Source organism: Pleurotus ostreatus (assembly GCF_014466165.1).
Source record: "Pleurotus ostreatus strain PC9 chromosome Unknown scaffold_5, whole genome shotgun sequence".
Classification (NCBI taxonomy): Eukaryota; Fungi; Basidiomycota; class Agaricomycetes; order Agaricales; family Pleurotaceae; genus Pleurotus; species Pleurotus ostreatus.
In genome coordinates, this window is record NW_023503160.1 from 2,829,099 (window position 1) to 2,850,885 (window position 21,787).

General features: G+C 51.9%; 15 protein-coding genes across 15 annotated transcripts; 6 read left to right on the top strand and 9 right to left on the bottom strand.

The window, feature by feature from the left end:
* Positions 1-164: 164 nt before the first annotated feature.
* Positions 165-476, bottom strand: PC9H_008050 (uncharacterized protein; the record flags this gene model as incomplete). Its single annotated transcript, XM_036777570.1, has 1 exon — positions 165-476. One exon carries the CDS (start codon positions 474-476, stop codon positions 165-167), a length of 312 nt encoding a protein of 103 aa, XP_036631190.1.
* Positions 477-823: 347 nt separating this feature from the next.
* PC9H_008051 (uncharacterized protein) lies at positions 824-1,622 on the bottom strand (the record flags this gene model as incomplete). Its single annotated transcript, XM_036777571.1, has 2 exons — positions 824-1,433; positions 1,483-1,622. The coding sequence occupies 2 exons, from the start codon at positions 1,620-1,622 to the stop codon at positions 824-826; spliced, it is 750 nt and encodes a 249-aa protein (XP_036631191.1).
* A 114-nt stretch (positions 1,623-1,736) lies between these two features.
* On the top strand, positions 1,737-2,678 carry PC9H_008052 (uncharacterized protein; the record flags this gene model as incomplete). Its single annotated transcript, XM_036777572.1, has 1 exon — positions 1,737-2,678. One exon carries the CDS (start codon positions 1,737-1,739, stop codon positions 2,676-2,678), a length of 942 nt encoding a protein of 313 aa, XP_036631192.1.
* Positions 2,679-3,219: 541 nt separating this feature from the next.
* Positions 3,220-4,200, top strand: PC9H_008053 (uncharacterized protein; the record flags this gene model as incomplete). Its single annotated transcript, XM_036777573.1, has 4 exons — positions 3,220-3,318; positions 3,370-3,557; positions 3,612-4,039; positions 4,088-4,200. The coding sequence occupies 4 exons, from the start codon at positions 3,220-3,222 to the stop codon at positions 4,198-4,200; spliced, it is 828 nt and encodes a 275-aa protein (XP_036631193.1).
* Positions 4,201-4,569: 369 nt separating this feature from the next.
* On the top strand, positions 4,570-6,351 carry PC9H_008054 (uncharacterized protein; the record flags this gene model as incomplete). The annotated part of the gene is made up of 4 exons (XM_036777574.1): positions 4,570-4,620; positions 4,673-4,830; positions 4,887-5,550; positions 5,611-6,351. 4 exons carry the CDS (start codon positions 4,570-4,572, stop codon positions 6,349-6,351), a joined length of 1,614 nt encoding a protein of 537 aa, XP_036631194.1.
* Positions 6,352-6,479: 128 nt separating this feature from the next.
* PC9H_008055 (uncharacterized protein) lies at positions 6,480-6,836 on the top strand (the record flags this gene model as incomplete). The annotated part of the gene is made up of 1 exon (XM_036777575.1): positions 6,480-6,836. The coding sequence occupies one exon, from the start codon at positions 6,480-6,482 to the stop codon at positions 6,834-6,836; it is 357 nt and encodes a 118-aa protein (XP_036631195.1).
* Positions 6,837-7,079: 243 nt separating this feature from the next.
* Positions 7,080-8,347, bottom strand: PC9H_008056 (uncharacterized protein; the record flags this gene model as incomplete). Its single annotated transcript, XM_036777576.1, has 4 exons — positions 7,080-7,282; positions 7,336-7,973; positions 8,031-8,218; positions 8,270-8,347. The coding sequence occupies 4 exons, from the start codon at positions 8,345-8,347 to the stop codon at positions 7,080-7,082; spliced, it is 1,107 nt and encodes a 368-aa protein (XP_036631196.1).
* Positions 8,348-9,525: 1,178 nt separating this feature from the next.
* Positions 9,526-10,116, bottom strand: PC9H_008057 (uncharacterized protein; the record flags this gene model as incomplete). The annotated part of the gene is made up of 3 exons (XM_036777577.1): positions 9,526-9,745; positions 9,794-9,978; positions 10,042-10,116. 3 exons carry the CDS (start codon positions 10,114-10,116, stop codon positions 9,526-9,528), a joined length of 480 nt encoding a protein of 159 aa, XP_036631197.1.
* Positions 10,117-10,635: 519 nt separating this feature from the next.
* On the bottom strand, positions 10,636-11,874 carry PC9H_008058 (uncharacterized protein; the record flags this gene model as incomplete). The annotated part of the gene is made up of 1 exon (XM_036777578.1): positions 10,636-11,874. One exon carries the CDS (start codon positions 11,872-11,874, stop codon positions 10,636-10,638), a length of 1,239 nt encoding a protein of 412 aa, XP_036631198.1.
* A 533-nt stretch (positions 11,875-12,407) lies between these two features.
* PC9H_008059 (uncharacterized protein) lies at positions 12,408-13,175 on the top strand (the record flags this gene model as incomplete). The annotated part of the gene is made up of 5 exons (XM_036777579.1): positions 12,408-12,693; positions 12,765-12,833; positions 12,898-12,958; positions 13,042-13,055; positions 13,111-13,175. The coding sequence occupies 5 exons, from the start codon at positions 12,408-12,410 to the stop codon at positions 13,173-13,175; spliced, it is 495 nt and encodes a 164-aa protein (XP_036631199.1).
* A 390-nt stretch (positions 13,176-13,565) lies between these two features.
* PC9H_008060 (uncharacterized protein) lies at positions 13,566-14,609 on the bottom strand (the record flags this gene model as incomplete). The annotated part of the gene is made up of 3 exons (XM_036777580.1): positions 13,566-14,208; positions 14,279-14,466; positions 14,535-14,609. 3 exons carry the CDS (start codon positions 14,607-14,609, stop codon positions 13,566-13,568), a joined length of 906 nt encoding a protein of 301 aa, XP_036631200.1.
* Positions 14,610-15,277: 668 nt separating this feature from the next.
* On the bottom strand, positions 15,278-16,325 carry PC9H_008061 (uncharacterized protein; the record flags this gene model as incomplete). Its single annotated transcript, XM_036777581.1, has 3 exons — positions 15,278-15,944; positions 16,009-16,196; positions 16,257-16,325. 3 exons carry the CDS (start codon positions 16,323-16,325, stop codon positions 15,278-15,280), a joined length of 924 nt encoding a protein of 307 aa, XP_036631201.1.
* A 170-nt stretch (positions 16,326-16,495) lies between these two features.
* Positions 16,496-17,371, bottom strand: PC9H_008062 (uncharacterized protein; the record flags this gene model as incomplete). Its single annotated transcript, XM_036777582.1, has 3 exons — positions 16,496-16,985; positions 17,039-17,229; positions 17,279-17,371. The coding sequence occupies 3 exons, from the start codon at positions 17,369-17,371 to the stop codon at positions 16,496-16,498; spliced, it is 774 nt and encodes a 257-aa protein (XP_036631202.1).
* A 359-nt stretch (positions 17,372-17,730) lies between these two features.
* Positions 17,731-20,052, bottom strand: PC9H_008063 (uncharacterized protein; the record flags this gene model as incomplete). Its single annotated transcript, XM_036777583.1, has 6 exons — positions 17,731-18,337; positions 18,404-18,597; positions 18,647-18,796; positions 19,121-19,622; positions 19,677-19,861; positions 19,924-20,052. The coding sequence occupies 6 exons, from the start codon at positions 20,050-20,052 to the stop codon at positions 17,731-17,733; spliced, it is 1,767 nt and encodes a 588-aa protein (XP_036631203.1).
* A 456-nt stretch (positions 20,053-20,508) lies between these two features.
* PC9H_008064 (uncharacterized protein) lies at positions 20,509-21,685 on the top strand (the record flags this gene model as incomplete). Its single annotated transcript, XM_036777584.1, has 6 exons — positions 20,509-20,643; positions 20,700-20,917; positions 20,986-21,270; positions 21,335-21,457; positions 21,531-21,549; positions 21,617-21,685. The coding sequence occupies 6 exons, from the start codon at positions 20,509-20,511 to the stop codon at positions 21,683-21,685; spliced, it is 849 nt and encodes a 282-aa protein (XP_036631204.1).
* Between the last annotated feature and the right edge of the window lie 102 nt (positions 21,686-21,787).

The window sequence follows — 21,787 nt, forward strand, 5'->3', positions numbered from 1 at the left end:
CCCAGCAAGCACATATACCACATAATACTCACCCATCTTACTTGCAGACGCGATTCCTTTGAACTTAGAGACATTGTGTGCAAAAAGGCAGTCTGGTCGAATGGACGTCGGTAGTTTTTGGAACTTGGGAATGGTAATCCACCCATCCCGGCACGCCGAGAAGATCAATTCTTCGGCCCCTCAACCGGTTCAGTGGCCTCACGGATGGCATTGGCGGCTTGAATGAAAGGCGCGTAGAGTGCCTTTTCCTTGACGCGAGCCTTCTCAAGAGGAAAGTCTTTCCAACGCTTGCCGTCGTAAATCCCGGAGGTCTGGAGTTTCGCAAACACTTTGTTGATGGTGTCACTGGGAACTGGGAACATTCTCTGAACAAAATCCGTCGTATCGGCGACGCGACATCGCTTTGCAAAGTCGGCGTCGACTTCATCACGGTCGGTGGAAGCAGTCCCTGTAAGAACCGATTTACTCAGCGCCATGGCCCGAGTGGGTGAATGGGGTAAGGCCGAAGTGCTTGGGCTCGTCTGACTGGTCAATCTGGATGTAACGAGACTCGGAAGGACAGAGGGATGTCGAATATACCTTCAAACACGGGAGTTATCGATTTATCAGGCTTTGTACGTGGTATCCCCTAATTAGGCCCAGCATATTCCGTTGCCTACTGAGCTACAGCTGAGAGCATAACCCCCAGAAACACAATAACGTCCACGACACTCTTCCTCTTAGGTAGAGGAATTGGGGTGATGCATTGACGCACTTGGTTTTGCTCATACTCATCTGATGAGTCTATGAGAAACAGAGGAATGGTGCAGCCATATGTCACCGACTACGAACGACCTTGCTTCCTCGCCGCTGGTCCACTCACCCACCGCCGGTCAGCCGCAGCCAGAGGCGTCCAAGTTCCCGTCCGCCTTGCAGTCCCCCATTCTTCCAATATCGCTCGCTGCGCGTCCATGATCGAGGCCTTTTTCCCATTGATTAGTGAATTTTCGAGGGAGAGGAACCAATGTCCGCGCTCCCCGTCTACCCGTAAGATCATCTCACTGGCGTCCCTCCCTTCCCCAACGGAGCAGGACGCCAGCGAAAACGATTGTCCGTTGTTCTTGAAATTACTCGCACACGAAATCAGTACTTGTCGGTCCTGCGACGGGGTTTGGCTAGGATTCTTGCTGGTTTTGGCCCGCAATAGCGCGGGCGAAAGAGTAAACGTTCGGACGTAGCGAGATTGGGTGACTATTAGCGCGACAGCTATCCCAATTCCGACACCAAGATGAGCTACGCATAGACCAGCGCGCTGCCACGATGGGCGGGGGACATAGCTGTCGTTTGGGGGTTGCTGAACGGCAACAGTACCCTCCTTGCTCTTTTGTGAAATGGTTTTCAAGTCGTCCGTCAGCTGCGTCCAGTTATTCCAAGTGAATTCGACCGCTGAAGCCCTACAAATCCTTGAGAACACAAGGGGGCAATAAATACTTGGGAACGCACGTCACGAAGAGGTCGCAGGCAATGAGAGCGTATGTCCATCGTGCCCACCATGGAGGTACTTTGGAGAAAAGCGGCGGTCTGTCGAGCTTGATGATCGAGGCAGCGCGCCTGGAGAACAGCCTCCCCAATACCCTTGACATGGCAAGATTGAACGGCGCTGTGGATGATTCCGCGGTTGCGGGAGTCGCGTCGACGAATTGAGAGAGAAAACAGTAGGCACGTAAGCGCTGGGACCTGACTCACCCTTTTCCTTGATGTCGTCCAAGCCTCAAATCAGCAAGCACCCGCGATCTGCCTCGCTGCGGGACATCGCGAGAGAAACGCTCGACGCTATCAAAGAAGGATCATATACGATTCCCAATGCCCCTTCCGTTTCTTTCGACCTCGAGGCTAAAGTCGTGGATTCCAAACGACGGACACGATACCACCCTCCGGACTCATCCTTACTCAAAGCATGGCATACGAAGCCTGTATCCACGTCGTCTCTTTCATCAGCGACTGAAATCACTTTCATCGAAATTTCCACATTGGAGGGAGCTCGGTACCTCCGAGCGAAGTCTACTGAGAAAATAGGAGTGCTCAACTTCGCGTCCGCGAAGAAGGCCGGCGGTGGCTTCATCAACGGTGCTTCAGCACAGGAGGAGTCGATAGCCCGATCGTCTACGCTCTATCCTACACTTCTCACTAAGGAAGCGGAGCGATTCTACGCCCTTCATAAACGCGACCCAAAAGGCGGTTATTATTCCCATGCCATGATCTATTCCCCCGACATCGTTCTGTTCCGCGACGATGCAGGGGGATGGTTGGAACCGCTTGAGGTGGACATACTCACAAGCCCCGCTGTAAACGCGGGGGTCGTTCGGCAGACAGTACGCGCCCGTGTCGCTGCGAATGCCGAAGAAGAACTCATTCAAAAGGTAATGACCGAGCGCATGGCCCGGATTCTACACCTTTTTGAGCAGGAAGGGGTCAAGAACCTTGTCCTGGGCAGCTTCGGAACAGGCGTATTCAAGAATCGCGTCGAGACTGTCGGCAGGATATGGGCTGACCTCCTGGGTGTCGAAGGCTCACGGTTTGAACACTCGTTCGAAAGGGTTGTCTTTGCTGTCTTGGGGAAGAAGACTTTCGAAGAGTTACAGACTGCCTTCGAACGGCGTCAGCAGGAAGTCTACAAGCGAATACAACTCGCACCATGACACAACTGTATTTCTATCTCTATCTCGTTCTTTCAAATCACAATAGGTTGCCCGTCAGCCACTTCCTGGCACATTTTTGAGTTCTCCGTGGTAACCCCGGCCCCGAACAATAGCAGAAACTTTAAGGTGAGCCGTTTAGTCGTAACTCTCGAACTACCTTCATGCGCTTACATATAACAAACATGCGGCGTAGCTTATTTCCTTGTTGCATTTTACACGCCTTGTCCCTCAAGATAATATCCTTGCACCCCGTGGTCTTTTCCCGTAAGCAGTAGTAAGGTAGGAAGGGGATCCTGGCAGTCGGCCTGCCCATTGCGGGTTTTGTGTGAGTCGCCTACTAATCCTCAAGCGATCCGCGCCCGCAAAGTGGGTTTGTATGTCGCCGTTGTAGTCCTTCTGCGCAGCAGAAGTTACCAAGCGTCAGCAAGGCGCATTGACATCCCCGCACGTGTCAAGCTATACAAATTCGTCGCTTTTTCAGCGCAAGTCCCAGCAGATTCACCCATACTACCTCCCTCTCCTCTTCCCTGACCACCTCACCATGTCGAGCAATAAAGATAGGGAAAGTGACGACCACGGCTTGAAGGCTGTAAAGCAAAACTCGAAGTATTACTTGAGGGGCGGGGACCTCCACCTACTTGTGAGGCTATCCCATTTGTTCGGATAGTCGAAGACTTACGAAAACACACAGGCTGACGGCGAACTATTCCGTGTTCATCGCTATTTTTTCGAGCGCGAGTCTGATAAGCTACGAGGAAAGCTTGCCCAACCCGCGTCGCCGGGAGGGAAACCGGAGGGCACGAGTGATTCGAACGCAATCATCCTAAGCAAGGTCTCTGCCGCAGATCTGGAGAAGTTTCTCTGGGTCTTCTACAACCCGTGAGCGTTCAATTCCGCCTAGCACTAGGCGCCAACTGACTGTTTGATGCAAAGGCGTTATTCGTTGTATGACGCCACATTCCAGGAGTGGTCTGCGATTCTGCGACTGGCGGACTTATGGGGGTTCTGCGAGGTCAAATCTCTTTGCATCAGACAGCTGGAGAGCATGGAAATCGACATCGTGGATCGACTGGTGTTATATCAGAGATTCAAGGTCACGGAGGAGGTTCTGATTCCCCGCTATGTTGAATTGTGTTCGAGAGACGAGCTCTTGACGGAAGCGGAAGCGACGAGCCTCGGCATCTCCACGACCGTGATGATATGCAGCCTCCGCGAGCGTCTGCGCTCCAGTGCGTCGCCTTCTGACGGCTCGAAAAGCCCCCTTCCGCCTGGCCTTGACGCTGAGGATATCGCGAGTTTCATACGAGCTACAATGTCGGGGGCTTCCGTTCCATTCTCGCCTACAAAGAAAACTCCTAATGGTACGTGATCTTTTTCCTCACAATCTGCCTGTTTCTTCTAACTGTTAGGACTGCCCATTTCAGACAAAAAGGACAAAAAGAAAGATAAAGACGACAAGGGCCGAATAAATGGGACCAACGGCGACAACCCCGCCGGCGGTTACATTAAGGGCAAACCCTAGTCCGAGTGGCATGGAGGATTGCCCGATTATGGTAGAATATATTCCCAGCTGGTTCGTGTCATGTAACAACTTGTTTTATCCCATCGTCGTCAACGGCCTGACTGAAAGAATTGTTCCTCCTTACGACATCTCAATATCCATCAGTGTCCCCCCCAACTGTCAACAATTGATGCGCATTGCCAATCTGATCATAGATATGCAGAGCTAGGAGATATGCCCGTCCATCGTGACTCTCCCATACTTGAGCCCCCTCAACCCTGTCCAGCTCTTAAGGACGATCTACCTAAGGTATAATGAAAACACCCCGCGATTCAAGGTCGCAATTCTGGCTCGACGCTTGGTGCTAGGCCGGTCACCAAGCTAATCATCATGGTTCTCCATCACAACGCAAAATACTTTCTAGACTTCATTGAATTTGTGGTCAGTGACTTCCGCCTCAGCTTCCCCGTCGTCTTCCTGAAACCCCTGCCAGATCGATGGAGAGCTATTCAGAATTCCCAGCGTGGCGCATTTCTCTTCGGATTCGCTTGTCCTGGGGCCACGCATACGGGCTGGGGAGAAGCCGATAGACCTCACCGGATCAGTCTCTGTCAACGAATTCGAGCAGTTCTTAGAAATTATACTACCCTTGTTCGTGATTATTCTCTCCAGCTGTGGCGGAATCTTCTGAACCGTCTCGAACTTAGACAAATTACATCCTGGTTGGAACACTCGATCGCACAATGGTGCTTGTTATTGAAGCTTGCCAATGCTTGGCAGATCGAACCCCTCCGAAAGATCGCTATCCAGAAGATGGGATGGGGCGACACCATCTCGCGCATTGAAAAGGGACACCAGTACCTCGTAGCCGAATGGGTTGAACAAGGTTACGTGTGGTTGGTCCAACGATTCGCACCTTTAACTGTAGCGGAATCGGAACGCCTCGGCTGGCCTGTTGCTTTGAAGATCTGTCACCTCCGCGAGGAGAGGGCCAAGGGGAAGTGGAATCATCCTGATTTGGCTGGCCGAATCAACGCTGCGTTCGCGGATGAGTTCAAAAAGACACGTGATGCATGCGCCTGGCTCTCGAAACCCAAGGCAATCACCCTGGGGCCAGCTCCAATAGCTAATGCTCAACCACTTAAACCCGTCGATAGCAACGGTGCCGTGAAGGACCTTCCAGAAGTATCAGCATCAGCCTCGCCGGGATCAAAGGCTCCGCTAGCAGCCTGTCCGCCCACGACACCTCAGATATTCTCGTTCAAATCACCGGTTCCGCTCGTGAAATCTGATACACCATTTAGCTTCGAGCGTCCGCCTGCTCAAGCAGCCTTCGTTTTCGGACCTTCGAATGGAGACAAAGCTCAACCTGTGGGGCCACTCGTAGATCCTCAGTCTCTCAAAGCCACCAATGGCACTGCCGACAACCAGACGGGAGCATCGGCGCTTCCTTCACCTGATACACCAGCGGGCCCTATATCCCCCGCACCTCAGACATCATTACCATTTCCGCTTGTCAAAACAAATGCGCCCCCAGGCTCTGAGCGTCCCTCCTCCGGGGCTCCTGTCGTTTTCGGACCAGTTGAGTCCAAGGGTTCGAATGCGAAACCCGAACTACCCAAAGTCTTGAAATCCGCCAGTCAGGTCAATTCCCCGAAATCATCAACCCCGCAGTCACCTAAATCCCTAGATGACTCCAAGCGTTCACCTACCCAGGGCATCTTCGGGCCAGCCTCTGAACGCTTAAAAGTCCAGGAGGAAATCTTGGGCCCAGTTCCAATCGTAGAACACGATCCTCCATTCGACTCTAAACGTTCGTGTGCCCAGCCAACGTTCTTCTTCGAGCCGTCTGGCTCGAACCCTCAGGAAGACATCATGGGAGCGGTTCCAGATGTCCGCGTCAAACCTGATGCACTGGCAGCTGATCCTAAGCGTTTAGATGCTCAAACAACGAGTCTCACTGGAGGAGCACCAAAACCACCGAAACCTATCAAAGTCAATGGTCGTACAGTGAAGGTCAACCTCCCTAAGGCATCAGCCGCCACACCCGATCCGCCGTCTGACTCTGAGCCAGAGTCGTCCTCGGCAGTTCGATCACCTGATTCTGCAAGCGAGGGTAGAGATGATATTGAAGCCCACCGTATATTATCCACATTCACTCCTGTAAAATGAGACATATGTGACCCGTATTGAGTACTGGTAGTAGCTGGTAAGTAGCTTCTGTTTGTAACACAGTCACGTGTATTACTGAACAATACGGACGCTTGACGCGCTCTAAATCTTACCTCCACCATCGAGGAATGAATTCCCATTATGTGCCGCACCTCATATACTCGGTAGCCATCACATCGATATCTATACATCTCCTCTCCCGGAGAAAGGAAATAGAGACACAACGGTCGCGGTTATCTGCGCAGATATCAATCCTCGAGTCGTTGAAACAAAGACTTCGAAGTAGCGACAGCATCTCGGACTCGGAGGTAGAAAGGTCAATGAAACTCGCAAGGGCGCATGGTGATGGCTCCAGAGAGGAGGATACACAAATTGAGTGGAAGGAGATATTCTCGCGGGTCAAGCAAGACGACCGCCATGGCATGAACGAATGGGATAAAAAGGACCTTGAAAAGCGTACGTCTGTCGTCCTCTTGGTCGGATGAGATACTGAACTGTCTTGAAGTCATGAAAGAACTTGGTGGGGACGACGAACGGGCGAAAGGCGCGTAGGCCGTCAACTAACGGACGACACTCTGACCGACTCCATGATACCCGTACCACGTCCAACAACTAGTGATTGATATACAGATGTGATACATAATGCATGCGGGAATACAAATGCGCTATTGTTCCGGACTCCAAGCTCCATCAACATCTACCCGCTGCCTAAATCAATTGACAACTGGTTAGTTGTTGCTACGACCCCGACCACGGCCACGACCTCTGTTAGCTTGTCCTCTGCCATCATCCCCTGGCGCAGGGCTGGAAACCCTGGATGGCGTGGACCCCTCACCCTCTTTGACATTGGTCACAATGGCAGCCAGAGGATCTGCCTCTTTGGCCTTTTCACCTTCGTTGGCGCCGTCCTTCTTTTCTGAGGCATCATTAGCTATAGGCGGCATCAATCGCTTGCTCTAATGGGCAATGGACTAAGCTACGCACTCATGAAGACACCACCAAACACATCAGCCGCGGGTGCGGTGCTGGCACTGTTATTGGCGTTGCCATTAGCGTTGGCGGGGGGCGTGTTGCTGCCGCTGAGGGGAGGTGTGACCGTTCCATTAGTGCCGTTGACGCCATTGGCAGGCTTTTTAGCGACATTGCCGTTGGCGAGTGGAGGAGGAGGAGGGATGGTGTTGCCGTTAGTGGCGGTTGCGGAAGTGGGGGTAGTAATCTCGTCGTCTGGAATCGGCGTGATAGTGAAGATGTCTCGGATAATATCTTGCAAGGTGGCAACAGGAACATTTGCCTTCGTGGGGCTACGAAGACCGCCATCGAGAGGCTTGGATCGAGCGATTTCCCGAGCTCTGGCAATCGTCAAGGCGGTCTCCATTCCGAGGCGCATACCCTCGGCCACCGACAAGGGTTCCTCACGCTCACACAGCGCGGCGTATCTTGAGATGAGGAGATTCCGGTCCACCTCGTATTTTTGGTACACATGGATGCGCTCCACGTCGCTCATCTCGAGCCTCTCGAGTTCCCGGACGCAGAGTTTCCTTACTTCGGGGAATTGCCAGCGAAACGCGAGGTCGAGAATCGATGTCCACGAGTCTACATCCGTTTTGTACAGGGAGTATTTCCTGCGTGTGAGAGCTTTGTGAGCTGTCCGATTATCAGAGAACCAGAGATTTACTCACGGATTGTAGAATACCCATAGGAACCGCGCGAAGTCAATGCTCCGAACGTCTTCTAGGACGATGGCAGTTGAGTCGCTGGTCCCTGACCGTGCCGCACCAGGCGACGCTGGGGTTGCTAATTTATTCCGGAAATACAGCGACTCTCGATCGAAGAAATATCGGTGGACGCGAAATTGTACATGCTCGACCTATACGCCAGGTCAGAGCATTGCCTGCGGCTTGACCAGGAGACAACTCACCATGAAATGTAGGTCGCCGCCCTGGATGTAGTACTCCTCGTGCCGATGGAGGGAGCGGAAGGTAGAATCGCCGAGCATCTTCGTTAGAAGGATGGCGCCCTGCTGGCCAAACGACGGTTTTGGAGGAGGAATGGGGGAAGGGAATAAGTGTCGGTGAAGATAGGCTAGGGTTTTTGAGTCCAGGATTATTTATACACGTGTCCGGGCACATGTTGCATTGTTCTGATTTATGTTCCCTCGCTTATGTACCCCGAAGTTTACCTGCCTGCAGGATGCAACGCTGTTTACGCAGCCCCCGTTGGTGAGTCCCATTGTCCCCTTCGCATGGCCATGATTTGTACATAACTTTTCGCGAGTAGGTATGCGGTACACGGAAGCAAATTGTGTGCGTAGAAATCAACAAATCCAAACTCCGGCCAAGAGCTCGCGGTCTCCTCCTCCCACTAACACCATTATTTGAGCTGTCTGGAGCTTTTGAGGGGTCCCCTTGACCCAATTTACGGCACATCATCAGCGAAGATAGGCTCGTACACGTCAACACGGTGCAGCCATCGGAAGGGTCACCAGTAATCGATGAAACGCTCGAATGCCTCGTCTTCATCTCGCAGCGGGTTTGAAGTAATACGCGGCTAACAGCACTAATTCGAGTCAGACATCTCTTGTTTAGCAGACAGACATTGTGATCATTTTCTGCTTTGAACGTTGACTCGCATGGGTTCCAGGTCCCACAGTATGTATGTACTTGGTCACTGGCAAGAGGACTAATATTTCATTGCGACTAGGTTTCTGATAGGGGGGACTAGACGGCAAAATGAAACAACGGAACTTCTTGGCCAATCACTATTCTATCTTCGAATGTCCTCCAGAAGCTCGCTCGCGCTCGTGCCCGCTAGACGGGCTCGGCTTCTAGCCACGTCTTATTGATAGTTATCTGCTATGATCTAGTCCCACCGACGCCCTCGCAGTGTACCGTTCGTCGCTGGGTGGCGTGCGCTGCCACCATTCAGCTTTCCTCCTATCATCGAGTTAGGTTTTCGATCCTCTGCGCCAAGAGTACTCCCTCCACGCACCTGCGTCTGCATTCTCCGTAGTTGTCACCTGGTCATCTAATGGAGTGACTATCATCTTATACTGGTCGATCTCCGTCCCTACTATCTCTGCGTCCAAGGTTCCTCCTCTCCTTTCCCGCAGGCGCTCTCGTACGGTAGCCACCATGATCACAACGTACATGGATAACTTCATCCCCTCGTGCAGCGTTATCGGCTCGGGCCGCAGGCATAGTTCCGAATGTACTTCCGGAGCTCCTCATCGTCGACACCATGTGCTGTGTAGAGGGCAATCCGATCCACGAGGCGAATCTGCTTAGACTCTAATTGCCGTATGACAAGCCTCTTTACTTCGTCAAAGCCCCAGTGATGTGCTAGTTCCAGGATGACAATCCAATCTGTGGCTAGACAGGCGTGGAGGTTGTATGTTCTGTTTGCAACCTCAGTGAGTCATCTCAGAAGCCGCCAGGACGCTTACGGGTTGTAAAAGACCCAAAGGAATTTCTCCAAGTCTGATGACCTTACTGGTACCGGGATTGCGTCGCTATCGCTGGTTCCCCGGGGACGATTCCCGCGCGTAACGGGTGTTGCGATTTGGTCTCGGAACCACTCGGATTCCCTCTGGAAGAAATACTTATGGACTCTGAAGAGTTGCCCATCTGCCTGTCTTAAGGGTCAGGTATATTCCGGTGGTCAACGTCAACATTCTAACGGAATATTGCTCACAAGGAGATGCAGGTCTCCTCCTGGAAGATAGTATTCGTGGTTCCGAACGAGGGCGTGTCCTATATCCTGCGACATCTTGATGAAAGATGACGTACGAAGCTCCTTAGTCGACTTCGAAGTGAACGCAGCAGGGTAAACGATGAAACCCGCCTTCATGAAACACTGTAGATATATGACAACTGCACGTGTCTACTGCACGAGCAGTGTCTCGCTTCCGACCCGCATCAGCACCACGACCTGCGCAACGAACCTCGACACCTCGATGGCGTAGGCCTTATCTACTGCGGGGAACACCAGAATATACGCCTCGCGGCCGCTTTGGACGTTGCTAGGTCGTTCTCAGCGTTGTGGCATGTACGCTTGTTCTATTCCTCCACCAACGACGATCGTGCACGTTTGAAGTTTCCAACTTCTCCGGGGTAAAGTCGTGTCAACAACGTCTATGGCGCAAAGGCATGCCCATATCTGTAGATAGATCTATAGGGTTGGTTTCGATGATAATGATAATGCTAATCAGATGATATGATATACAACTTGAATGTGAAGAACTACTAGTACCTAAAAATAAATCATAGAACCCGATAATTCAAACCATTAAACACCCTGCTTCCGTAGCATGTTCTCCACCTCCTCATTCCACTCCAGCTCGAACGATATATCCCCGAATGAGGAATTTCCTTCTTCCATTTCGTCCATATCCTCCAACTGCTCTGAGCGTATCGAACTCTTAGCGCGATTCAAGTCCGTGTTCGGTTTTGACTTCGAGTTGAACACGGTAGCCGATGTGGCGATGGATGGAGATGGACAGCTCTCTGGGGACGACGGCAGCGAGGACCCCGCAGAGGATAGTCCCGTACTCGAACCCGAACTTGACGAACTCGACGAACCTTGACTCGACGAACTCGCATCCGAATCCAAGACCCTCTGGATCTCTTCTAGCCGTGCCTTCCGCGCCTTGTCGGGCAACAAAGGCACTTTGAACCCTCCTCTCCGCACTGGAGCCGCTGCTGTGGGTCGCATACCCAATCGCGGCGCCCCTCTCCTGGCGTTGACATGACTGGGGGGAAGGGGAGGTCGGAATGGTTGGCTCAGCCTGGTTTGACCTTGACTCGCTTGTGGTTGACTCGGCGGCTGGTTTGCGAGCTGGGAAAATTTTGAGTCGACGATCGAGTCGTTGAAAGCCGACGCGGTGGATTGAGAGCTAGGATGAGACGAGGACTCTGTACGTGGCTGCGATTGACTCCGCGATCGAGACTGGGTCTGGGACCAAACGGACGGCGTAGTTGGGAGCTTGTCAATAGAGTGATTATCGTGCGGGGTGGACGTTATGTGTGGCTGGAATGTCTGCGAGAGATCAACTGACGACAATGTATCTTCACTGCCCTTGCCTTGTCTTTGTCCTGCCAGACTCTGATCATCGCTATCAACCTCCATAGACGCATTGCTGTTATTTTCGTCCATGTCAACATCCATAGAGTGCATACTCGCGACCCGCTTCAACGTGCGTTTCTGCGACGTCCGTGCTCCGGAATGGTCACTTTGCTGCACACATAGTGAGGATACTGTAGATGGCGAACTACTCGAACGCGTCAAACCACCGCGTTTCCTCGCGGTGCCACTCGCTGTCGGGGTGTTAGTCAGCTTCCGAGCCACTGACTGCACCAAAGTCGGGAAAACCGTCGCGAATACTCCGTCGTATGAGTCTGAGCTCGAGGTGGATGACGGTGTCGAGTGTGCGTTTGTGTGTTTATGGGACGAAGGGGACGAGGAGGTAGAAGCCGACAATGGAGAGGTGATGAAAGGATTCGAGTTCAGCGACGATGAAGAGCGCATCCTTGAACGGCTCGGAGCGGTCACTTGCGATCCTTGAGCGTGCGTGTGCGCGTGAGGAGAGTGGACATCTCGAAGAAGTGATGTCGTGCGTGGCGTCTGTGGTGGCTGCCGTGTAATCCCTCCTCTGTCTTCCCCTCCTCCGTCTTCCCCTCCATCGCCGCCCCCGCCTCCGAGCCGGCTTCTACTGGAACCACTGCCCAAATTCAAAGACGGCAGAGATAACTTGGAGTGGTGTTGCCATGATATGACACTTGGGGAACGTTGTGTTGCCGCCGTCGCCGACTGCTGCGTACTTGAGAATTGAAACTGCGAGGACGCGGGGAAGTTCATCGTCGCGAGGAGAAGAGCGCGTGACGGTGGACCAATTTGTGCACTACGTCCCACGTGATGGCTTTGCTCCCACGGTCACGAGCGCAAGCCAAAAGGGTACTTACCCGAAAAGGGACAAAATATTCGTGTCTGCGAGAACTTACGGGGTGTAAGCGCTCCCTCGGCGCTCGGTTTTCCAATTACAGGACTTGCTCTCTACAACCATGGGTTTCGACCTCGGTGCGCCTGCCAATACTGCTCTCTTCCTCTACATCCTCTACTCTTTCCAAAAAATCCTCCTCCCATCTTCTTCTCCTCCAAAGTCTGTCCCAAACGAGTTCAAAGCCGGCTACTCATGGATGCCTAAAGCCCACCCACCCACGGTCCTGTTCAAGACGTACACACCGAAGACCCTGGAGCCGTTCAACGGAGTCGACGGTGGAAGGATCCTACTAGCCATTGACGGGACCGTGTTTGACGTTACTGCTGGCAGGAATTTCTACGGACCGAGTGAGTATACATATGACTTCAGGTGGTGTTTCGGTGGAGTTGTGGTCGCTTATGAGAGTAATGAATCGCAGATGGAATGTACGGAAACTTCGCTGGCAGAGATGCCTCGAGGGGAATGGCCAAGCAGTCATTCGACGTCGGTGCGCTACGCCCTTCTTACGCCCGCCCAAACTTCGTTGCTGACCTGAGAGTGATGACAACAAGAGATGCTCACACCGATCGACCAACCGCTGGATAAACTCCAGGACCTTGCTAAGGATGAAATGTACGTGTGTATCGCGCTCTGCAGTCCAAACGTTTACTGAGTTCCGTTCTCAACCGCCTTGTAAATTGTCGTAACTTCTCCAGTGAGAATATGAGAGGTCAGTCTCGCTGTGAGCCTTGTGCCTTGACGAATTGCTCATTGTTATACTACAGGGTGGGTCGAGCATTTCACCAGCAAGTACATCGTGTGTGGGAAGCTCGTTGAGAACGATGCGTGAAAGGGATGAGCGATCAAGGCATGTATCTTATCTCCTACGCGCTGTGACACATTGTAGATTCTGGGGCGTCGGGGTTCATAGCCGTGCTCTGAATGAACAACATACCGCTGGAATCTCTGCGAGAGGCTTTCTGCTAAATACTTCGGGATGTGCTCAAACACAGTCCTACTCCCCCGAGTCAATCTTTGCATCATATGAGAGTTTGAGGCCTGAGCGCCCTTGTCCCCTTGTCGAGAGCCACATGTTCAAGGGACTGATGACCACCTGCCACAAGTCACAGGGAACAGCAGGTGCGACGTGCAATGTTTTCTAATTTCTACTTACATGCGAGTATGGGGGAATATTCAAACAACAGGAAAGCGAGTCGACACTTCGAACTGTAGGCTAAGGCTACGCATCCTTCACTGAAGTGGCGCCAGCAGCAGGCACAGTCGCCCTCCGCGCGCGGGGGAGAGCTGCGATGATCCTCGGCATAGGCACGCTCAGCGCAACGCCCGCCTCCCGGATCTCCCTCAACTCCTCCGAAAATACCTGGCGCACCGCCGATGCTGTCGTCACCACCGGCGGCGGCAATGACAGGTTCTCTTTCTTCAAGTTCGCCTTCGTCAGCGTGGGCGCGGCACTCAGGCTCAGTGGTGCCACGGTGTCTGAGCCCGACATGAAAGCTGGTGGCGGCACTGGGACAAAAAATCCTCCAGAGTTCGTCGTCGCCACTGTTCGTACTGGGCTGCGGAAGTCCTCGCGGAGGTGGCACAACTTCAAGAGGGCTTTCCACCCTATCTGCTCCGCCTCTTCCTCACTAATTTTCTCGCGTCGATCTACGAGCTCCGTATAACCTTGCTCAACCCATGCTGCAATTTTGTATTGGCGTCCGAGCTCCAGCCGCCCTATCGGGGTGAACATTCGACGTGGCTCGCTTGTTGAAAGCTTGGTAATAGCGGTCTGTCGGAGGTCAGAAAACCCCCATAAGCTAGCTAGCTTCAGCACAGAGAGCCAATGGGCGGTGTTGAAAGTCCTTGTCGGCTCGACTTGACTGGTTACAATTCAGATGTAGCTTATCAATAAAGTACTATATTATTGTTTGATGAACCAATGATACGCACAATCTGAACACTGTTGTAAGAAACCGTTCGAAGTCAAGTTTGCTCACACCATCAAGTATGATAGGGTTGTCGTCGCATTGCCCCCTGGCTGCTGCCCCTGGTGGCAGCTTCGGAGTGAGCATTTCATTGAAAATGGTGGAATATTGTGTTAAGTAGGCCGTTGGGATCTTGAATAACTCTCTTTCTACCTTTTGATCAGGGTTCAAGTATATCATTAGGAATGTTACTACCGCTGCAGCCTCAGAGGACAATATACCTGAAAGACAGAAAAGGACATATAAAATGATTTGTTGCGGAGAGCCGAAGCTTCAGCAGTGGTGGTCGAAGACATTTGCGTGCAGGTATAGTAAGCGGGCTACCCTCAACTTGTCTCCTTATATATGACGGGAGGAACAAAGGCAGATCGTGTAAGTTGCGTGGAGTCCACATTTATTTAGCACTCAGCGGCGGCTGTCCACTCCTTACAGTGCCCTCAACATCGAACGGCCCGTCGTCTTCAATTCAACTTCGCAGCGGAGGCAATGTCGTGTTGCTGAATTTTGGATATTGTGCCTTGTGCTCATCTCGAGGCAAAATACGTTCAAGAGGACCGCTCGAGGACTAATGCAAAGTACATCCCACTGCATAGATGATGGATCTCGACCACTCAGTAGACCTGAACAACGCGAGGCGAGCGTTAACGGTTCGGTAGAGTTAAGGAACTGTAAAGGGACCAAAAAATCCATGAGACCACGACCTGAGTAATGCTTGGTGAGTGTGTTGTGTGAGATGGCGGGATCGGACTGAGCACAGCCTGGAGTAGGTGATGTTAGTGGCGTGGTGATTTCGCAGCGAGACTTTGCAGGCGCTCGATGGACCAAAACACAAAGGTTCCTGATCGCTCAAAGACTAATATGTAGTACATCTCAACTAGGTTGATAATTAAATAATCCATCCGCTTCCGCTCTACATACCACAGTTCGTTGCCAAACCCAATGGCCAGGTTCCGAAGGACCCTACCTATGATGCTCTAGGCGGTGGAACATTCAAGGCAGCGCCCGCCTCTCTAATCTCCTTCAGCTCAGCTGCGAACACTTGCCGCACTGCTGATAGACTAGTCGTCGGAGGTGTTGGACTCGACGTGGCTGGTGACTCTTTCTTCGTTGCGGAGGCAGCAAAGGGTCCTGGGCTCAACGGAGGCACCCCAAAGCCACCTCCACCGAACGTTCCAAAGCCAGACCTACTAGGCGACGAGGTTTGTGTAGTATTGGGCAAGGATGATCCAAAAATATTGTTGTTTGGCGAGAAGACAAACGGCTGCGAAGCAGGGGGAACGAGAACGGCAGTGTTCGTTGCCACGGCTGTCACTGTTTTCGGTGGCCCATGGAAGTCCTCTCGGAGGTGGCAGAGTTTGAGTGAAACTTTCCAGCCAATCAACTCAGCTTCATCCTCGCCGATCTTTTCTCGCCGATCTACGAGCTCGGTATAAGCTTGCTCGACCCATTGCTCAACTTTGTGTAGACGGCCGTAATGAAGCCGGACCGTAGCTGTGGATGCGCGACGGAGTTCTTCGGACGAAAGTTTCGTGATGGCAGTTTTCCGAAGGTCAGAAAACCCCCATAGGTTAGCTAGCTTCAATACCGAAAGCCAGTGGGGAGCGTCAAACGACTTGCTCGGCTCGACTTCACTACAGACATAGATCCATGTTAGGAATAGAATCGCCGCCACTGGAATTGTTTCATGGCACACACTATTTGCCTACGACCGTCAGAAATCGCTCGAATTCAACCTTGCTAACACCTTCGAGCTTGATGGGGTTCCCGTCGCTTTGTCCCGCAGCTTCTGCTCCTGGATGCGCGTTGAGAGACGGCATTTGATGAAAAATCACCGAGTATTTCTTGAGGTAACTCGTAGGGATCCTGAATAAGTCATTCTCTACCTTCAATGATCACAAACCCGCGTCAGTTCCTGCGAAAGGCGCGATGACGGAAGGGCTTACTTGAAATATAGAGATATCCATGTAGAATGTCTTGTTGCGAACTGGAGCTTGGGGGACGGCAGAATTCATTTGCGGTGACTGCTACTCTGCCAGTGGTGTTGACTTAGTATAGACGATAGGATAACAAAGGGCAGTTAGGGACGCCCATACTAAGGCCAGTCTATATTTGATACTCAGCGGCTTCCACCACTGGACTCGACTCCGACTCCGTTGTGATTTCATTGGAGGGGCATCTACTTCTATATCTCTAAGTAAAAGTACTTCTCAAAAGTACTCAATTCATCTATCTCGTCTTTGAACACACCACGAATTGTCTCCATCTTCACCGTTATAGTCTTGACAACGACTTCGTTGGCAGCGGCAGAGGAGGCAAGTTTGCCAGATGATGCGCTCGATGGACGAGGCGTTCGGGTGAGACCATTTTCGCGTAGAGCAGCAAGCTTCAAGATGCAATCCAATCCCTCAGCTGCGTTCAAGCCATACGTGATCTCCTGCGCCTCCGACTGGCCCAGCGGTGATTCCTGCATCGCAAAGCCGTGATAGCCTTGGACCAGCCATTGGGCCACTTTGTAGTCGCGCGCGTACTGGATGAGTTGACCTGGAGTGATTCCCCTCCCGTTCAGCACCTCAATGGCCATCCTTCGAACGTCAATGAGCCTCCACTTTGTTGATAACTTCAGCGCTGAGATCCACACATCTTTGGATTTGTTTTTTTCCCGTTTGAGATCGCTTGTAAAATGTCAAACCAAGGTGCAAAATAGTCAACCAAAAGTGTTACCCACAGATCGCAGATTACCTCGAGCAACCCCTCAAAGTCAACCTTTGAAGTATCAGGCAATATAATCGGGCTTTCGTCGCTCTCGCCTTCAACTGGACTATCCCCGGAGGGCAAAGAACGTGAGGCGAGGGTTCGAAACGGTTCGGTATTGAAGGAGATGCATCGCACAGGGATTTTGAAGAGTTCATTCTCGACCTGAGTAACACTTTAGGTATCGTTTGGTTGGATTCCAAGGGGCACGCACTTGGAACGTAATGCAATCCATGTAGAACTTGCTGTTGTGAATCGGTTTGAGCGATTGGACAGGTAAAGAAAGTGGCTCGTTGTTGTCGACCATGTGTGTCACGCCACTAGGCTATAGTAGATAGTACGCTGGTTGGAAGAGATGGGCTTAGCGGGGAAGCGAAGATTTTTCATCCTGCTTTTAACGGGGGGGTTGGTTGGCGGCAATGGAAACGTCGAAGGAATCTATGGGATTCACTGTGCTAACAAAGAAGTTGCACCTCATTGCAAACCACGATTCAGATTAGGTAAAATGTCGCATCATGGCTGGACTTCTCTTCTACGTCGTGCATCTTGCGGTGATAAACTATGTACCCTTGAACGTCGTGACATGAGGTTGATAGTTTGTGTCAGAGATGATGCATGATGACTGACAATGCTTGTAATAGAGAAATTCCACTGCACTACTGGCGCCTATATTTCCGTACTCAGGTATTTCTCGAACATCACCACTTCGTCGACTTCGGATTTGAACATGGTACGGATCGAATCCATATTTAGTCCGCCTATACCCTTAGCTCTGGGTACTCCGAAACCGAAACCAGGAGAAAGAGGTGGAGGGGGGGTTGGACACCGTGATGGCGACGGCATTGGCTGTTTTACCTTGCCCTTCATTCGTTTGATTGACGAGAAAGGATCATCAAGCATTGGCTTGGGAGAAGGGGGTTGGGGTGGTAAGTCGATGTATGACAAAGGTTTCTCGCCTCGGTCCTTCTCACGTAGACCAGCCAACTTCACGATTTGGTCCAACCCTTCGTCAATTTCCAACCCCCGAAGAACATCCTTCACATCGGTCAAGCTCAGCGGATCGACTTGCGTTGCAAAGCCGAAGTATCCCTTGACCAACCAGTCCGATACTTTGTACTCGCGCCCAAACCGGATGAGGTCACCGTTGCTGAGATCTAGTGTGTTTATCGTCTTGATTGCCAGTGTCCGAACGCGGAAGAACCCCCATTGCGTCGAGAGCTTCAAGACCGAGCTCCAGACGTCAAGCGATCTTATGGGTTCGGGTTCAAAGTCCCTACAATGACAGATACAGTAAGCTCAGGCCCCAGGCGCACAGGAATAGCCACTGTAGAACGCTTACAGAGGACAGATGACTTGGAGCAAGCGCTGGAAGTCGACTTTGGAGGTATCCGGTAATATGATAGGATCTTCGTCGCTCAAGCCTTCAGTGGAATTGTCGCCCGAAGGTAAAGAACGAGTGGCGAGAGTTTGGAACGGCTCGGTCTTGAAGGAGGAGATGAAGCGAACAGGGATTTTGAAGAGTTCATCTTCGACCTGGGTATGACTCAGAACGATGCTCTAGATAGTCAAACGTGAGGCTTACCTGGAAAGTGATAGAGTCTAGGTAGAAGGTGTCGTTGCGTATTGGTTTGGATGAAGGGGGAGAGGACGAGGGGCTGTCGTTGTCGACAGTGTATAACATGCTCGCGAAAGTGGCCAGATCGAAGGGGTTGGACAGGCGCGAAAGGACTTTCTATGATGCTTTTACGTGTGATCAGTGAGGTGCGAGAAGTCTGCAGGAGTCATGGTGCCACCTCATGGCTAAGGAAGTTGGGCCTCATTGCAAAGGATGATTGGGTAGGTAACACCGCATGACCGTCTCTTCTGCGCTGAAATTGGCCTTTTGCTTCACTGCGCAGTCGATGAATATTGCCACAGTACGCTTCCTGAGATATCTGTTCATGGGACCTTGAATACAACAGGAGAGTACTACCGCTTCTTAGTCACGACATCGACTTCAGTCTGCATATATAAACTGTCGGCCGCGACCTCGGCCTCGCCCACGCGAGCACCGCACTGGCTGAACCGGTACTTCTGCAGGGGGACGAGCTTCTTCTACCAGCTCAACAGCAGTTAGCGCCTTGTCGTACTTGAGGGGTGGGATCGTTATGAAACCCTTGAAGTCATGTTCGATTCGCTCCTGGCAGTCATATGTCACCGCGCCTCTCCTAGACTCGGGGGCAATGCCGCTCCTCCCAAAGGTATAGCTGTGTCGGTAGTTGTGAGGTAGACAAGCCTCACGGATGGTGGCGAGCCGCAGTGCGCACTCGATGCCAATATGCTCGAGGTCGGCGACGGACAATGGCGCCTCGCGCTGCACTAGTTCTTGCATGGCGGGGACGAGCCAGAACTCGATGTTGTAATCGATAGCGACGCCCAGTTTCTGCGCGGGATTCGTGAGGAGGGCAGGGAGGTTGGTGATGGCGTCATTCCGGATGCGGTCCATCTCCCATAACGAAGAGAGTTTCAAGACGGTTAGCCATTCGTCTAGCGTTAAGGAAATGGGCCTGTCGATACCTCTGAATCGCGGCATGTTGGAGTTTGTTTAGGGAGATGCATACGACATTGCTAACCTAGGATAGAGGTATTTGAGGAAGTGACGAAAGTCCGCTTGCTCGACCCCGTCGAGTCTCAGCGGCTGCTCGTCAGTGAGACCGTCCGCGCGTTTCTCGCCCAATGGGAGATCAAACATTGAACGGAATATGACGGATTCTTCCACGAATTTGTGGCGGGGGACTTTGAACAAACGATCGCCAACCTGGAGCGGTAGAGACCCCGTACTCAGACTTTGCTCATTACACTTGAATTCAACATACAAACACTCGCCTGGAATATGACGAAGTCAAAGTAATAATCTTCATCGTGCAGTACACAAGCCGTGGTTCGACTCGTAGAGGCATCGCTTCTGGGATCCGCATGAGGAGCACCTTCGGTTGTAATCAGAGGCATGTCGTTCTGGGGTGAGTGGACAGTAGCAGTGGTTTCTGCTTCCATCAGTGCGTTGTTGCGTGTATGGTGGTCAATTCGAGTTGGGCTTTTGAGGCTAACGCTTGCGTTTTCCCTGTATCGTGCCGAGCATGCAATCGATGTGAAAATTCGACATGTTGTTGGGAGAGAAGACCAGCACGCCGTAAACACGAGGGGGTTCTATGATAGTAGAACTATCGATGGACTTTGTCGAGAACTGTGGTTGTAGGGCCTGATTCAGAACCAGGTCTATATCAGATTGCGCAAGTCACTGTTGGAAGCCTTCGCTGTTCACTGGAAGTTGGTGACCGGTGAAGTGGAGTCGGGGCGCCACCCTGCGAATAGGTGAACCAACCTTGACAAAAAATCGAAACGCCGTTACGCGACGAGGCTACACTCGTGCTTCGTTAATACGTGCTACCAGCTAGACCCCTCAAGATGAGTTATGGTGGCCGATCGCGAGAGATGCTCGAGAATGTTTCTGTTGACTCGTTGGCCAAGCTTGCTGGGGTCATTGACGGGGCCAACGAAATTGCACTCGAGGGCCATGAATTTCGGGCATTGTCAGCTCAGGTAAACGCTACATTCCATACGCTAGGTGCTGAGCGTTGAAGACTCATTCTATTTAGCTGAATTTCCTTCGGCCCAAGCCCGAAGCTGAACAGGAAAGGATCTTTAGGTCTGCCTTGATTGTGTCGGGAAATTATGGTGAAACGGAACTGATGGAGGAACTGATGGACTATAGCGAGCTGGCCGCAAAACATCTTCCCGCTTTGGCCGACCAGCTCAGAGCCGATTCCAGCGCGCTCAGCCCCTCGATGGCACTTATGAATACGGTGTCGCATACGTGTGTAACATCTCTGATAGCACGTCTAGTCTTCGTCTCACGATAACAATGATGTGGGCGTTCCACAGGCCTTACTTTGCGCGTTTTCTCAAAACGCCAGGCGGTCAAGGCATCGCCGCCTTACATGTCAAACACATGGCTCAGGATCCCACCGTTGGAGCATTAGACGCGGATAGCATAGGCGAAGCCACGCAGTTTCTATCTACGCTCTTGCTTTTGCAGGGTATAGCGGACGTGGAGCAGGCAGACAAGACGGCCCTCATGCCCAAGCTGCGGTCATGGGTACAGGTCTATCGCGGCCAGTTCGCCGCAGAGACCAGCTCGCGCTGCATCGCTTCCTTAACCTCTGACCCGTAAGTCCCCCATCGTATCCTCATTTTTGCACGAAGCGTGGTTGAGACACAGCCTGATTTGCAGTACAATGCGAACTCACATGATACAAGTTAAAGCCCTTCTCGAAGAATCATTGCATAAATGTGGCAGCACGAACTGCGGACTCTCTGCATCTAATGGAGGAGGGCAACTGCTCCAATGCTCAAGGTGAATTTTCTTAGAGTTGTCCGATGTTCGCAAATCCATTCAGGTGCTGACTACTGCCTTGATCCCTATGTAGGTGTAAATCAGCAGTTTATGCGAGTATTCTTCATCTACTGTTGTGTAGGAACAATCTCATCCTGATCCTGCATTTTATCCTCACAGTGCAGCCAAGAGCATCAGAAGCAAGCGTGGCGTTCGCACAAGGCGACTTGCTTCCAGGTTACGTTCTGACGAAGTCTTTGTCCGACCATCTGCATATCTTCGTTCACGATCACATCACGATACTTTCTCGAACAAATGTTGCAGAACCTGAGTTGATTCTTGTTACATTCT